Source organism: Protopterus annectens, chromosome 9.part0 (assembly GCF_019279795.1).
Source record: "Protopterus annectens isolate FY-2018-M chromosome 9.part0, PAN1.0, whole genome shotgun sequence".
Lineage (NCBI taxonomy): Eukaryota > Metazoa > Chordata > Ceratodontiformes > Protopteridae > Protopterus > Protopterus annectens.
Window position 1 is genome coordinate 743,698,181 of NC_056743.1, and position 15,681 is coordinate 743,713,861.

The window sequence follows — 15,681 nt, forward strand, 5'->3', positions numbered from 1 at the left end:
ATGATGCTTTCTCTGAAGCTAATCTGACTCCTGACTCCTTTCCGCCTGCTCCTTCTAAGCCGGATAGGTTTTACAGAGTCCCTGATTCCCATCAATTTTTGTTTAAGAATCCTTCTGCAGATCCTGAAACTATTTCTCAGGGTTCCAAGGCCGCTAAGGCCGCTTCAGCCAAAAATCCTATTCCCTCTGAAAAGGATTCTCGTGCCTTGGACAGATGGGGCAAAAAAGTGTATACTTCTGCTACTCTCTCCATTAGAGCATTAAATTGTCAGTTTCATATGTTTAAGTACCAGCAATTTCTTTTGTCTGTCCTAAAACAAAAGCTTTCTTCCCTTCCTGCATGTGCAGAGGACAAGGAATTGCAGGATGTTTTGCATGCAACTGAACAAGTTAACAAGCATGGGTTACATTGTGGTTTTGATGCTTTAGAGGCTTCTTGTAGGGCCGCAGCCTCTGGTACTGTTATCAGGAGGACATGCTTGGCTCCGAGAGCAGAATTTACCTGATCAAGTTAAGGCTAAATTATTAGATGCTCCTGTGCAGCATGATGTGTTGTTTGGTTCTAGAGCTGAAGAGGTTATTAAAAAGATGGAGGATAAAGCGAAGTCTATGCAGACTGTTAAGGATTTCTTGCAGGTGCAGCCTCCTAGATTTACTAGAAATTGGCCCTCCAAAAATTGGTCCTTTCCCACTTCTGACAGGCCTCAAAGGGGAAGATATAGACGCTCCAGAGGTCGGGCTCAGACCCAGGCCTCTTACAGATCCAGACAATGGACTGCTTCTTCACCCAGAAGGGGAGAAGACAGATCTCAATTACAAAGAAAACAGACCCAATGACTCCCTCTGTTGGGCTGCAGGACCTCTTTGCCTGGAAGCCCCTCTCGGAGGAAAACTTTCTCTTTTCTACCAAAATTGGACTCATATAACCCAGGACAAATGGGTGTTAGACGTGATTTTAAGAGGTTACAAATTCCACTTTCATACTTTGCCAAGGTCTATCGGATGGCCGGATCTGCCAAAACATCAATGGTCAGAGGCCTTAAATCTAGTGGACGCACTATTGGCCATGAGAGCCATAGAACCTGTTCCACTTTCAGAGATGGGAAAAGGTTTTTATTCAAGGCTATTTCTGGTCCCAAGAAAACAAAGCTCATGGAGACCTATTCTGGACCTGTCAGTATTGAACACTTTTTTGGAAATTCCAAAATTCAAAATGCTTACTCTTCAACAACTTCTTCCAATGCTCTCTCAGGATGCTTGGATGGTGACATTGGACTTAAAGGAAGCCTACTTACACATTCCCATCAGACAGGAATGCAGAAAATTCCTCAGATTCAAGGCAGGCTTGAGGCACTTTCAATTCTCTGTACTGCCCTTTGGCTTATCTACTGCACCCAGAGTTTTTTCCAAGTGCCTGGCTCCAGTAGTAGCTTATTGCAGACTCCAGGGGATTCAAATTTACCCCTATCTGGACGACTGTCTTATTCAGGCAAGCAGCAAAGACCTTTTACTTCAACATCTGCATTTTGTGCAACGTCTTCTCCTTATACTGGGATTCTCAGTGAACACAAAAAAGTCACATTTGATTCCTTCTCAGCAGATGATTTTTTTGGGAGCTCTTCTAAACACAAACTTACAGATGGCTTTTCTCACTCCAGAAAAACAATTACAGCTGGCTTCAATTTTCAAAACCTTGGAAATTTCAACTCAGCTCACTGCAAGGAAATTCCTGCAGGCATTGGGCTACATGGCTTCTTGCATCCTGTTGATTCCAAATGCAAGGCTTCATATGAGAAAACTTCAATGGTTCCTAAAGAGTGTATGGTCACAACATTGCCACAGTCTGGACACAATGATTCCTCTGATTCCCTGCCTTCAAAAGGAGTTCCTTTGGTGGTCCAGGGCTTCTGCTGTAAATGAAGGGAATCCCTTTCGTCTGCCTCAACCTGCTCAGATCATGACCACGGACGCCTTGGATTATGATTGGGGAGCTCATTTTCCAGCAGGGCTCTTGGACCAAGGATCAGTTTCTCTGGCACATCAACTTGAAAGAAATGTTGGCAGTCCACAATGCTCTTCGGGCCTTCCAGAATCTTTTAAAACCGGGGCCTCTTCTGATTCGGACAGACAATACCACAGTCATGTGGTACATAAACAAGCAAGGGAGTTCTCACTCCTACCCTCTTTGCAGACTAGCCATGAATTTATGGGATACAGCTCTAAAACTGAATGTGCATCTTCAGGCTCAATTCATTCCAGGAAATCAGAACCTCTTAGCAGACAGCCTAAGCAGAAAACTTTCGGATTCTCACGAATGGATGTTAGACCCCAACTTATTCAGCAGGATCACTGCAGTCTGGGGTTGTCCTCAGATAGATCTGTTTGCATCCCATCTCAATCATCAGCTGCCTGTCTTTTGCACCAGGTCCTTCCACAAAACAGCTTGGAAAGTGGATGCCCTGTCTTTCAGCTGGAGGCATCTTTCGGGTTATGCCTTCCCTCCTCTTCCTCTTCTGCCTCGGGTGTTACTGAAAATAATCCAGGACAAACCCAAGATGATCATTTTGATAGCTCTGAATTGGCCTCGGCAGTATTGGTATCCAACTCTGAATCACCTTTTCTTGGACCCTCCTTGGATTCTTCCTCTGATCCCTTCTCTACTGTCCCAACATCAGGGCCAGATGCTACATTCTCAAACCAAGACTCTTTGCCTAACAGCTTGGCTTTACAAGGCTCTTTGATTCCTTCTTCTCTTTCCAAACAAGTTGCGGATGTTCTTTTGGAAGCTAGGCGGCCTAGTACTAGAAAATCCTATGCTAGCAAATGGAAAAGATTTTGCATTTGGATGCAGGCTCAGGGTTCGGATCCTTTTTTGCCTAACATTTCCTCCATTTTACTTTACCTCTCTGACCTTTTGCTTAAAGGCCTTTTTTTTTCCTCCATCAAAATCCATGCTTCTGCTATCTCGGCTCATTACAACACTGTTCCTCCTATCTTTTCTCACCAGCTTGTGAGACAATTTTTGAGAGGAGCTAAGAATTTAAGACCTCCCAGAACTCCTCCTGTCCCTGCTTGGGATCTTAATTATGTTTTGGAGAAACTTACTTTGCCTCCTTTTGAGCCTGCTGCTGCTGCGGACATCAAGTTCTTATCCTGGAAGACTGCTATTTTACTTGCATTGACTTCTGCCAGAAGGGTCTCTGAATTGCAAGCCCTCATGGCTGTGGAACCATATATTATCTTCCACCAAGACAGGGTTTCCTTGAGGACCAATCCTACTTTTATGCCTAAGGTGATTTCTAAAGTGGCTTTAAAATCAGACTATTCACCTTTCTACTTTCTTTCCGAATCCTCAAAATAAAGGGGAAAGGATCTTGCATTCATTGGATGTACACAGACAACTACGATTTTACCTGGACAGAACCAAAGACTTCAGAAAATCTGAACAATTACTTGTCTCTTATGCCTCTAGCTCTTTAGGGAAGGCTATTTCTAAACAAACTATTTCCAAATGGATTGCTCATGGAATAGGATTTTGTTACTCTCACTATGGGAAACAGATTCCAGGTACTGTTAGAAGTCATTCTACTAGAGCAGCTGCCACTTCAGCAGCTTTTCTCAGAGGAGTTCCTACCAAGGACATTTTGGAAGCTGCCACTTGGAGTTCAGTGCATACTTTTTCCAAGCACTACAATCTCCCTTTGTATTCTAAGTCTAGGGCAGGCTTTGCCTCTGCTGTTTTGCAGGGTCTTCTAGCTGCCCCTTCTTCTGCATAACCTCCCCCCTCTTTCACAGCTTTGGGATTCTACCCTACAGTTATGACTGCAACAGTGAAACACGAACATAGTACAGTTGTGTACACCTACCATAAATGTAGATGTTCGAGTGTCTTCACTGTTGCAGTCGGTGTTTCCCTCCCACCAGTCCCCTCTTATTTTTGTTGGTTTTTTCTCCCTCTCTTTTGTGGTGTATTTGTGTTCCTTTTGGACACCTTTTGCTTATTTGGGGGTTTCTGACATCTGGGGCAAGAAAGGCTGGAGAAGATGGCGTCGGCTGTCAGCTTTATACCTCTGCGTTCTGACGTCAGGGTACTAGCTGGTGCAGCTGACACCGGACCCAGACTTTGGAATTCTGGCCGACCTCGGGCTGCCTGCCGGCAGGATCTCACCCTACAGTTATGACTGCAACAGTGAAGACACTCGAACATCTACATTTATGGTAGGTGTACACAACTGTACTTTCCACTGGTTTCTCCTTACTTTGGATATCCATTGCTCCATCCTGTTGTGGTGCTTTCTGAATTAGATTTTCTACATTGAATCCTTCACTTCGCATGTACTCCATAACGTCAAATCTTAAGTAGGAGCTTCATTTGTCTGCAACCTTTGGGATACGGATCCGATCTCGGATCCAAGCCGGCAACTTTTACCACAGCATAGATCTGAGCTCCTAGCTCCTCCCTTTACCCATAATCCCCTGCCAACCCTAACTGACCCCAGATCTAGTTTGCCGTGCTTCAAGCTGGATTTTGAGCTCCTGGCAATTCAGAGGTTTTGTGAGAAAAAAATTAGAATTTTTTTGTACTTTCTTGTGTGATTGTGTGAGTTTGTTTAGGTTCCCTCTTAAATATCTTTTTTTGTAAAAATTTTTCTCCCTACCCTCGCTGGTTCGTAGTGTGTGTTTGTGGGGTGTGTAGGGGCCTAGTGAGTGTGTTTTTCCGTTCAACATGTCGGAGGCCCCTAAAGCCATCTTTTCAAAATGCACCGAGTGTGGCCATAAGCTTTCACCGGCTGATGGCCACACCCGGTGCGTTAGGTGCCTTGGGGTTGAACACCTCTCCTCGGGATGCACGATTTGTGCAGCATTCAACCCCGGGGCACTTAAGGACCGGAGGTCGAAGCTGATTCTGGCGGGCCTTTTGCCCCCAGACTCGGCTCCAACCTCTGGTTCTTCAATGGCCGCTACCCAGCCCTTGGTGGTAGCCACCCCTACCTCCCTTCCTCCGGTTGGGACTCAACCTCCCGTTTTGGCTCCGGAGGAGAGGGAGGCCGGAAAAAACAAAAGGAAGGAGAAGCACCATAAGCGGCGGGCCGAGGAATCTTCCTCGGCCCCGCCTGCCAAGTGGGCTTTCTCCATCCAGGGTTTCTGGATCACCTCCTCCTCGGCTCCGGTCCCCTTGAATTTCACCGGGACCTGGGGAGGAGGCAACCCGGTCCCCATCGAGGTCATCAAGGCGTCACTCTAGGTCTGTCTCAGTGGCCTCGTCAAGGTCCACATTTAGTATGTCAGATGCAGACATGGACCGGATGATGAGGAGGTTCATCCAGGCCCAGCTGTAGATGGGAGTGCTCTTGCCTCCCCCCCCCCTGCGGGGGGGGGGGCTTGACCCCATTTTTTGCCCCAATTGCTCCTTCTCCGTCCCGCTTCCCGGGTTCGGAGCATTCAGAGCCAAGCCACGTCGGATCCGGGGGTGTGTTGGAGCCGACAGTACTAGTTACTTCGGCGCCGACTGGTCCCTCGAGTTTGTTGGATCCGACCTCTCGGAGCCGTGGGCGGAGCTTCGGATCCGAGGGACTTTGTGTGACTGGGAGCCGACTCTCGGAGCCTATTGAGAGTAGCTCGCCCTCTGCTTTCGCGGTGGTGGAGAGGGCACTGTTGAGTGCATCCGGACCCCCGGTCCTGGCTTTGGCTCCTCCCTGCACTCCCTCTCAGCTGGTCCGGGCTCCCATCACCCGGCCTTCGGGACAGCCTGCTTCAGCGTCTCTGGGTGTTCCTGCGGAACGTGATATTGCTGGTGAGTCTTCCTTAGACAGCCCCCCCGAAGAGGTCCCTCACAAAGCCAAGTGTAAGAGGAGGCACATAGACTCCCCTGAGTCCCTTACCGAAGATACGGACTTAGATGAAGGGGAAGGCTCTCCAAGGTCACCCCCCGAGGATGTCTCCTTTGGAGACATCATGGAGATGCTCAGGATTAGGGGGGGTGGTCTGCCCCCAAGGCTTCCTCCAATGAGTCCGTATTCCTAGAGGCGTTCGAAGCAGGGCCATCTACCTCTTGGGTGTCCCCTCCCCCCGACCCCCTGGTGGACCTTATTTCCACCAGGGCTTGGAAGGAGCTGGACACTGTAGAGCCAGTCCCCAAGCGCCCGGATAGGATCCTGAGTCCCCCTGCTGAAAGAACCCACTGGAGCAGAGGTCCCCCTGTGGATGCCATGTTGGTGGCGGCCACCAAGAGAGAGCTGGCTCAGGAGAGCTCTGCGGTCCACCCGCCGAGTAAGGACTCTCGAGCGATGGACCGCCTGGGGAAGCAGGTCTTTAGTTCAGCAACCTTCTCCATGAGAGCGCTGAACTATATGGCACACGTCATCCGGATGCAGCGGCATCTAATAAAAGAATATGCTGCATCCCCCCCCAGAGTCCATGTCAGAAGGAGACAAGCATCTGTACTCCTCCTGTCTACTCTATGTTCAGTTTCTAACACCTCTATGCAGCTCTTGTCACACGCCACTGAAGGAGCCGCTAGAGCCGGCGGAGCCGGCCTGGTAATCAGACGTCAGGCCTGGCTCCAACACTGACTTTTCGGAACCCTTTAAGGCATCATTCGCGAATGCCCCCCTTTGATGGTTCTGCACTTTTTGGCAAAACCGTTCGTGACACTTTAGTCCAGAGCGAGAAAGACGGGAAGACGTCTGCCGTCAGAGTCCGCTTCTCTGCTCCCCAGAGATCCTTTTCTAAGCACCAAAAGGGTCAGAAGAAGATGTGGTTCTGAAAATCGCATCAGTCCCAGTCTGCTCCGGACATCCAGTCCTCTCGTGGCAGAGGAGGACAGGGAGGACGCCACCCAAGAGGCAGAGGGTGTCCCAGAAACTTTGGGTCCAGGGAACCATTCTCTGAGAGGCCCATGCAGAACCCCTGAGGGGTTGCCCGGCTGCTCCACTCTGGAGGCAGTCGGGGGGGGTGTCTTTCGAAGCACCTAGCAATGTGGGAGTCGATAACAACAGATCGCTGGGTGCTTCGCATCATATCCAGAGGTTACCAAATTCCCTTTATTGTAACCCCCAAAATCAGAAACCTCCCCGACATACCACCCAATCAGAGGGAGGCAGCTGCTACAGAAATTCAGCAGCTTTTACAAAAAAGAGCCATCCAACCTGTCCCCCCAGATCAGTTCGGATCGGGGTTTTACTCCAGGTTTATTCTGGTGCCAAAAAAGACAGGGGACTTGAGACCCATTCTCGATCGCTCTCTCCTGAACTTGGCAGTACCCAAAGAAAAGTTCCGAATGGTCACCTTACAATCTATTCTCCCCCTATTACGGGAGAACAATTGGATGTGCTCGATAGACCTCAAGAATGCATACTACCACATCCTAGTGGACAGACACTCCAGGAGGTTCCTCCGCTTCCGGCTGGGAGACAGTCACTTTCAGTTCAGGGACCTTCCCTTCGGTCTCACCTCAGCCCCCAGGGTGTTCACCAAAGTCTTGGCGGTCATAGCGGCCCACCTGAGGCTTCAGGGAATTCAGGTCTTTCCGTACCTGGACGACTGGCTCCTCATCGCCTCAACAAGGCATCTGCTCTGTTCAGGCAGGGATTACTTCCTCGACCTTGCTCCACGTCTAGGGTTAACTATCAACATGACCAAATCTTCTCTAGTCCCCTCACAGGTGATAGATTTTATAGGGACGAGATTGGATTCCAGGATAATGCTTGCCTTCTTAACTCCCGATCGGCTTCAGAACCTGAGGTTGCATGTCAAGGCCATTCTCATTCTTCCTGCTCCACCTGCGGAATTGATCCTGAGGGCTCTAGGGTCCATTGGCGGCAGCTATTCCTCTACTACCCCTAGCCCGCCTAAATATGAGGGTACTGCAATGGACCCTCCAAGTACAATGGTCCCTGTCTCGCAACCCCCTGTCCCATCCTATTCCCCTAAGCAGGGCTTGCAGAACGTCGCTCATGTGGTGGCTCCAGTCCCCGAGTCTCCACATGGGACAACCATTTTCGATTCCTTCCCCCGTCGCCACAGTGACCACGGACGTGCCTCGCTTGGGGTGGGGGGGTCACTATTCAGGCAGAACGGTCCAAGGCACATGGAACGACACAGAGACCTCTTTGCATATCAATGTCCTAGAGATGAGGGCGGTGCTTTTGACATTGCAGGCACTTCACAGTCTTCTACCGATTGGGACAATTGCAGTACAAACGGACAACATGTCAGTTGTCTGGTACATCAACAAACAGGGGGGAACCAGGTCTTATCCCCTTTGTCGCAAGGCCATGAGAGTGTGGGAATGGGCGATTTCCACCAACCACTTTCTTATTGCAACGCACATTCCGGGACGGTCCAACATCCTAGCAGACAGGCTCAGTCATTCGATTCTGACTCCGTACGAATGGTCTCTCAATCCTCTAGTAGCGAAACAAATATTTGCCCTATGGGGGCAACCCTGTTGCGATCTTTTTGCCTCTCCTTCAAATACAACAATTACTTCGCTCTAATCCCCCCTCAGGGGGAGTCCCCGAGAGACTCCCTAGTACATGCTTGGCCTCCCGGTCTCCTTTACGCTTATCCTCCTTTGCCCATGATGCTGAAACTCCTACAGAAAGACAGTCAGCTGGGGAGCAAAAATGATCCTCATTGCCCCATTCTGGCCTCGTCAAACATGGTTCCCATACCTGTGGTCTCACCTAATTCATCCACCATGGATTCTGGATCCACTCCCAGATCTCATTACCCACCCTCTGGGTCTCCCGGCCCCCAACCTGGTCAACCTCAAGCTGACGGCTTGGTTGCTCCAGTTCCACTCCTGATTAGGACTCCTGGAATCTCCTCACCAGTCAAAGCCATCCTAGTAGCAGCACATAAACCTTCCACCAGAAGAGTCTACCGAAGCAAGTGGAAATGTTTCTCTATCTGGGCGGAGTACCATCCCTTGGATCCTTTCACGTCTCTCACGTCGGTTTTGGAGTTCTTAACTACCCTTTTTCATCAAGGGGCTAGCTGCTCTACAGTCAGGTACAACTGGCAGCGATTTCGCATTATCATGTAGGGCATGAATCAGGCCCTCTGATGACTTCTAAGCTTTGTAAAGCTTTCCTCAAGGGTACTTTCCTTCTCAGGCCTCCAGTCAGGGAGGTAGTACCCCCATGGGATTTGTCTTTGGTTCTCCAAGCCTTGACTAGCCCCCCTTTTGAGCCGGCGGCCATGGTTGATCTTAAATATCTCTCTTGGAAAACGGCCTTCTTAGTGGCCATTACTTCAGCTAAAAGGGTCTCTGAACTTCAGGCTCTATGTGTTAAGCCGCCGTTTTTATCCTTCCATCCAGATAGAGTTTACCTCAGGATCAATCCGTCCTTTCTGCCTAAGGTGTCTTCGGAAGCTAATATTAATCAATCTATTAATCTTCCCGTGTTCTTTCCCCATTACCAGAACAAAGGAGAATATAAACTGCATTCCTTGGATGTGCACAGACAGTTATGTTTTTATACTCATCGAACTGCTGGTCATAGGCAATCTGACCAGTTTGTCTCCTTTGCCAAAACAAGTTTAGGCAAGTCATTTTCTAAAGTTACACTATCATGGTGGATAGCTAATTGTATCCTCTTAGCATATCAGAGTTCGGGAAGGCCTGCACCTTAGGGAGTCCGAGCTCATTCTACTAGGGCCGTCGCTGCTTCGGCGGCTTTTAAATCTAGGGTCCCCTTAGATGATATTTGTTCTGCAGACACTTGGGCCTCATCTCATACCTTTATCAGCCATTACAAACTGGATGTTGTCTCCAGAGGTTGGGCGTCCTTTGGCTCTGCAGTGCTCCGGAATGTTCTTCCATAAAGGCCACCCAGGATTCAGGTAGCTGGGGACTCTGCCCCAAAGGTTGCTGACAAATGAAGTTCCTACTTCAGATTTAGAAGTTATGTACTCACCATAACGTTCCATCTGAGTAGGTATCTTCATTTGTCTGCAACCATCCCCCCTCCTTCCCCCTGACCTTTAGGATCTGTCTTGGATTAGCCCCTTCCGGGGGAACATTTACATTTCTTATATCGGGCAAACTTGATCTGAGGTCAGTTAGGGTTGGCAGGGGATTATGGGTAAAGGGAGGAGCTAGGAGCTTGGATCTATGCTGTGGTAAAAGTTGCCGGCTCGGATCTGAGATCGGATCCGTATCCCAAAGGTTGCAGACAAATGAAGATACCTACTCAGATGGAACGTTATGGTGAGTACATAACTTCTAATTTCTTTTTCTTTAACTTCTCCATTACTAATCTCCTTTTCTACATTTCCTCCTTGTCTCCTTAATTTTTGTATTGCAAAGTTTTCCATATCTGGATTCCTTTGCCTATATTTCTCTTCAAATATCTTCGGTGCTGCTCTTTTTGTATTGGTTAGTTTTGCTTTCTCCTTTGCATAAATATTACACCATAGTAAATCTTTTTTTCTTTCCCATGTCCATATTTCTTCTTCAGATGTCTCCTGATCTTCCTGCTTCTCCTTCCTTTGGGGGACCCCATCATGCTGTGATGTAACCTGTGTTAGACCTTCTACACCAAATCCTTCACTTCGAAGGCACACCATAACATCCACTTCTATTTTTAACTTCTCCTTGACTAGTCTTTTTTTCTATGTTCCCTCTTTGTGATATTTTTTTTATTATGAAATTTTCAATATATGGATGCCTTTGCCTATATTTCTCTTCAAATATCTTTGGTGCTGCCTTCTTTATAATGATTAATTTGGCTTTCTCCTTTGCATAAATATTGCACCATATCAAATCTTTCTTTCTTTCCCAAGTCCATATTTCTTTTTTATACTTTTCAAATATTTCTAGGTTTTGTTTTATTTTTTCGCACTTCCTCAGATGCTTCTTTTTCCCAACAGATCAAACTTTTTTGATCTGTATATTGTTTTTTGCAAATCTGTTGTATTAATGAACACAGATTTTCATTTGAAGTTACTGACCGTTTTCCTGTGGAAGTATTTTTCTTTCCTCTAATTTCTCTCTTAATCATTTTGTATATCTTGTATCTCGAAATTCTGGGCTTTTTGCATAATAGTAACCATACATAATTTCTTTCTTATCCTCAATCGTCCACTTTTCACTCTTCTTTGTCGTATCAGTTTTTGTGATTTTTGTGGACTACTACTTCCTTCTAGAACAGGGGGGGCACGCTACCCCTGGGCCTGGCATGGCCCCATTGCAGGAATGTTTCCATATTTTGAGGATTCTACACTGTCATCTTTTCCAGTCCTGGCACCAGTGTGCCTACCAGGACTGGGCACTTTTTTATCCTGGGTTTTGTGCACCCAGCTGTCTTTTTTAGTTTTTGACCTACTTCTGTCCATGATATATGCTATAGAAGTACAGTCTATATATCAGTGTCCTCTTAGTAAGATTTTGTGAAAAACAGGGTCCACCTTGTGAAGGTACTCATCAAGACTTGAGGAGGAATTCAGTTTCAGCAGTAATACTGTCCTTTACTTGCTGATTTATCTCCCCATTCAAGACTTCTCCTGGATAGGTTTTTGCATGCAGTGGGAGGTAGCAGCTTGTACACATGAAACAGTAAGATTTTAGCTATTGTCAGTACTGGAAAACACAATAAAGTTCTAATCTGTGTGGCCTGGAAGTTTGCTTTTCCGTACAGCATCATACAAGACAACTTTTCTGTGACATACCCAGTGCTGGAAGTGGTGTCAGAGAGGCAGGAGGTTGTACTGTTAAACATTGTCATTTTGGGAGGATTCAGAGTGCACCTTTACAGTCTTGGTAAATGTGAAACGCGTCTTCGTTTGCATACATAAATAAAGTGAATAAATAAATTACAGATATCATTGAAATTCACCGCTAGGGATTCTAGCTGCTTGGAAAACCAGCAGAGCTGGTATTACCTTCTTTGTTAGGAGTTTGAAAAACAAAAAGAAGCCAGTCATTCATTGTTATGGTATATAACTCACACAAATTAACTTTCTTCCTGTGACTGCTTAGGGTTTTTCCCCATAGATTCCACTTTCTTCCCACCTCTCAAACACTTGCTGGCTGGGTATCATAAACTGTTACCCTGTGTATTGCATTTATTCGTGTAACTCCAAGTCATGGCTCAAAAGGAACATGTAGCTTACCAGGTTAACAAATATGTATGTTCATTTTTGATGTATTTTTTTTGTTTTTTTAATAAGAACTCTGGGGGTTGAATTTCTTACAGAATAATTTTTCATTTTTAATTTGAATTTGTTATGCTCTGAAATAAATTCATTATATTTTTGCTGTCAGTTTATCACTACACATTTGTATATCTCTAGGCATCGCCGAATGGAGGCTGTGCGTCTGCGTAAAGAGAACCAGATTTATAGTGCTGATGAAAAGAGAGCACTTGCATCTTTTAACCAAGAAGAGAGAAGGAAGAGAGAAAACAAGATTCTGGCCAACTTTAGAGAGATGGTGTACAGGAAAACAAAGAGCAAAGAAGACAAATGAAAATTTTCAAAATCTGAAGTCCATACGCAGACAATGTAATCAAAAAGACATTGCGACTGTTTTATTTCCTAGAATTATTTTTTTAATTAAACATCACAGTAAGAGCTAAAATGCAAAGTAATGAGAATTTCAGCATTTTGACTTTAGTTGTATACAAGTATAAGTTACTATTACCCCTTTTGTTCATATTGTGTTCTATTTGAAGTATACAACAATCTTTTTAGCTGTTTCTTATTTTTGTAGTCATCATTTTAGACACTACCATATTCTGTGATTTCCCATTCCTTTCAACAATTTGCATTGTTTACCTAGTTATCATTTTTCACTATCTATTGTTGTATCACTGTTCCGTTGTAATATGTTTTCTCCATCCCTTGCTTAGTACATTTAGGTTAGCATGTCCTGCATATTTAGCATTTGATCAATGTAGTCTTTGTGTTCCATTCTGTTTATAGGGAATACAAAAGCCTTGAACTTATGCCATGTATTTAGTGGCTTTTTATATATATTTATTTATTTTTTTTTTTTTCTCCAGTTTTCGTTGTGTTGAGTAGAGTTGGGTTTCTGAGCTGTCATACGTTTTTTAGTGTGGGGGATGAGAATTTATTTTTTCCAAATTTGCCATCAGTATGGTAATGATGACAACCTTAAGTATGTTTGGAGCGCTGAACCATCTTTCCCAGTAGTTTGCAGTTTTACCACTAGGGAGCGGATCACAGAGATGCAGAAAGATATCTGTGGCATTTTTTTGTATGGTTCGTAAAGTAACTGTGCTGTGAGGACTAGTATTAAAGCAAAGAAAATGTAAATAAAACCTAGTGAAACCACAAAATGCCTGCCCACAGAGACTCTGACACTAGCTCCGAGCAACTCAAACTGCTACTAAAGTTCAGATGTTATAAGTGAACTCAAGAAGCAATTCAAAAAATGTAATATTAAGCGCTTCCAATTTTAATTCACTTTAAAAACTTCTTCAGAACAATTAAAACAGTTAGTTACACCATTTAAATACTTTGTTTTACCCATCACGTGATAACCAAGCCCCCAACCATTTAAATACTTTGTTTTACCCATCACGTGATAACCAAGCCCCCAACCAAAAACTGTGAGTTAAAGTGACATCACGCTGACTCATTCATAAAAAACATGTAGCAAATAAATACATTGGTAATTTTATACATACCCAAAAAACAATAATAAATATATTTATTGTATATTTATTATGTATTTATTAATGGACATGTGCAAAGTTAACAATGATTGTATTTATTTGCTGCGTGTTTTTTTATGAGTGAATCAGTGCAGTGTCACTTTAATTCACAGATGTTCTTCATCTCACATTGCTGCAGTCCTTACACTTGGGAAGTCCGCTGTCCTCGGTCGGCCCGAATATCAAAGTATAAGGCTGACGTCGGTCAAGGCGCTTAAGACTGACATCAGGACGTCAGGGTACAAATGCGCATGACCGACGTCATATCCTCAGTCTTTTTTGCCGCATGGTCCGATGCAGAAGCAGCGTTGCAAGTGCCGGTTGGCGTTCTGGAATTTTTCAAATTCGGAGTTTCAGACCGAGTCAGAGTTGGCTAAGTACCCCGTTGGGGAATATTTTAGTTTTTTCTTGCCTCAGTGGTTTACCGGATGTCAGAAAAAGTGAATAACTGTATTTCTTGTGGGAAACAGATACCGCATAGAGATTATCATACTTTGTGTATTCCTTGTTTGGGGCCTGAGCACGACGTTGTTGGGTGTCGCTTTTGTGCTAGGTTCAATAAACGCACTATTAAGCGAAGGTTAGATTGTGCCAGGTTGGTCTTTGGGAAGCGGTGCAATTATAATATGCCGTCGGATGCTCCAACGCCCGCTTCTTCGAAGAAGCGCAAAGACAAAGCAGCTAAACCCAGGTTAGAAGAGTTGTCCGAACCGGACGCCGGTCCTTTAGTGGCGTCAGTGGAACCGGTGGTTCCACCGGAGACTTCTCTGGTATCTCAGGGGGAAACTTTGATATTGCAGGATGTGGCCTCTCAGGAGGCAGGTCAAGCTGAAGGGGCTTCTCAGGTTACTATACTCCCCTCACTTCCTAAGGTGGTTAGGCCCTCTCCTTCTGTTTCCAAGGCTTCTCCCAGGGGTAGGCCAGGTTTAGCTTCTGTTGGGGTCTCTCCTAGCTCTTCAGGATCTGTGCCCAAGAAGCAAATGCTTAAAATGGCAGAAGATTTAATTACATTGATTAGAGGTTCTTTGCCCCCTCCTGATAAGAGGCCTAGGGTTGAACCAGAGTTGGGGAGTTTTGAGCAGGCTTCGGATGTGTCAGAGTCTTCGGCTGAAGACTTGCAGGAGTATTCTCCTTATTCTGATTCTGATGTGGATGATTCTACTCCTTCTGCTTCTCCTCCGGAGGATTTTTCTTTTTCAGAGACTCTTCATTCCATGAGGGAGCATTTTAAGTGGGAAGGTCAGGACTTCTCTGATTCCAGGAAAAGGCTTAGGGATTTTTTGCTTTTGCCCCAGCATAGGCCTTTAGCTATTCCACCTGTTCTGGATGTTGTGGAAGATGTGTTTGCAGAAGCTTCACTTAATCCTGATTCTTTGCCTCCTGCTCCTGTTAAACCAGACAGGTATTACAGGGTGCCTGAGGCTCATAAGTTTCTTTATAAGAGTCCTAGGGCGGACCCAGAAACTGTTAGTCAGGGACCTAAGGGTGTTAAGGCCTCTGTGGTAAAAAATCCGGTTCCTTCGGATAAAGAAGCCAGAGCTTTGGATAGATGGGGAAAGAAAGTCTATACTTCTTCCACCTTAGCTATGAGGGCTTTGAATTGCCAGTTTCACATGTTGAAATATCAAAATTATCTTCTTTCTCAATTGCAGTCTAAGGTAGATGCTCTGGCGGAAATTATTGAGTGTAAAGAATTGCAAGATTTGGTGCATGTCTCTGAACAGGTGGGCAAGCATTCGTTACAATGTGGTTTTGATGCTGTACAGGCCTCATCTAGGGTGGCTGCCACTGGGTCAGTTCTTCGCAGGCACGCCTGGCTGAGGGATCAGAATTTATCTGAACATGTTAAGACAAGGATTTTGGATGCTCCTTTACAGTCTGATGTGTTGTTTGGTACTCCTGTGGAGTCAGTCTTGAAGAAAATGGAAGACAAAGCTAAATCTATGCAGGCTGTTAAAGATTTTTTGCAAGTTCAGCCGCCAAAATTTAGTAGGAA

General features: G+C 45.6%; 1 protein-coding gene across 1 annotated transcript in view; it reads left to right on the forward strand.

Moving 5' to 3' along the window:
* Positions 1-12,953, forward strand: part of LOC122811497 (NF-kappa-B-activating protein-like) — a 561,457-nt gene extending 548,504 nt beyond the window's left edge. Inside the window, 1 exon segment of the mRNA XM_044083373.1 lies at positions 12,301-12,953. Within this exon segment, the coding sequence (XP_043939308.1) occupies positions 12,301-12,475 (175 nt within the window). The 3' untranslated portion in view covers positions 12,476-12,953.
* The last annotated feature ends 2,728 nt before the right edge of the window (positions 12,954-15,681 follow it).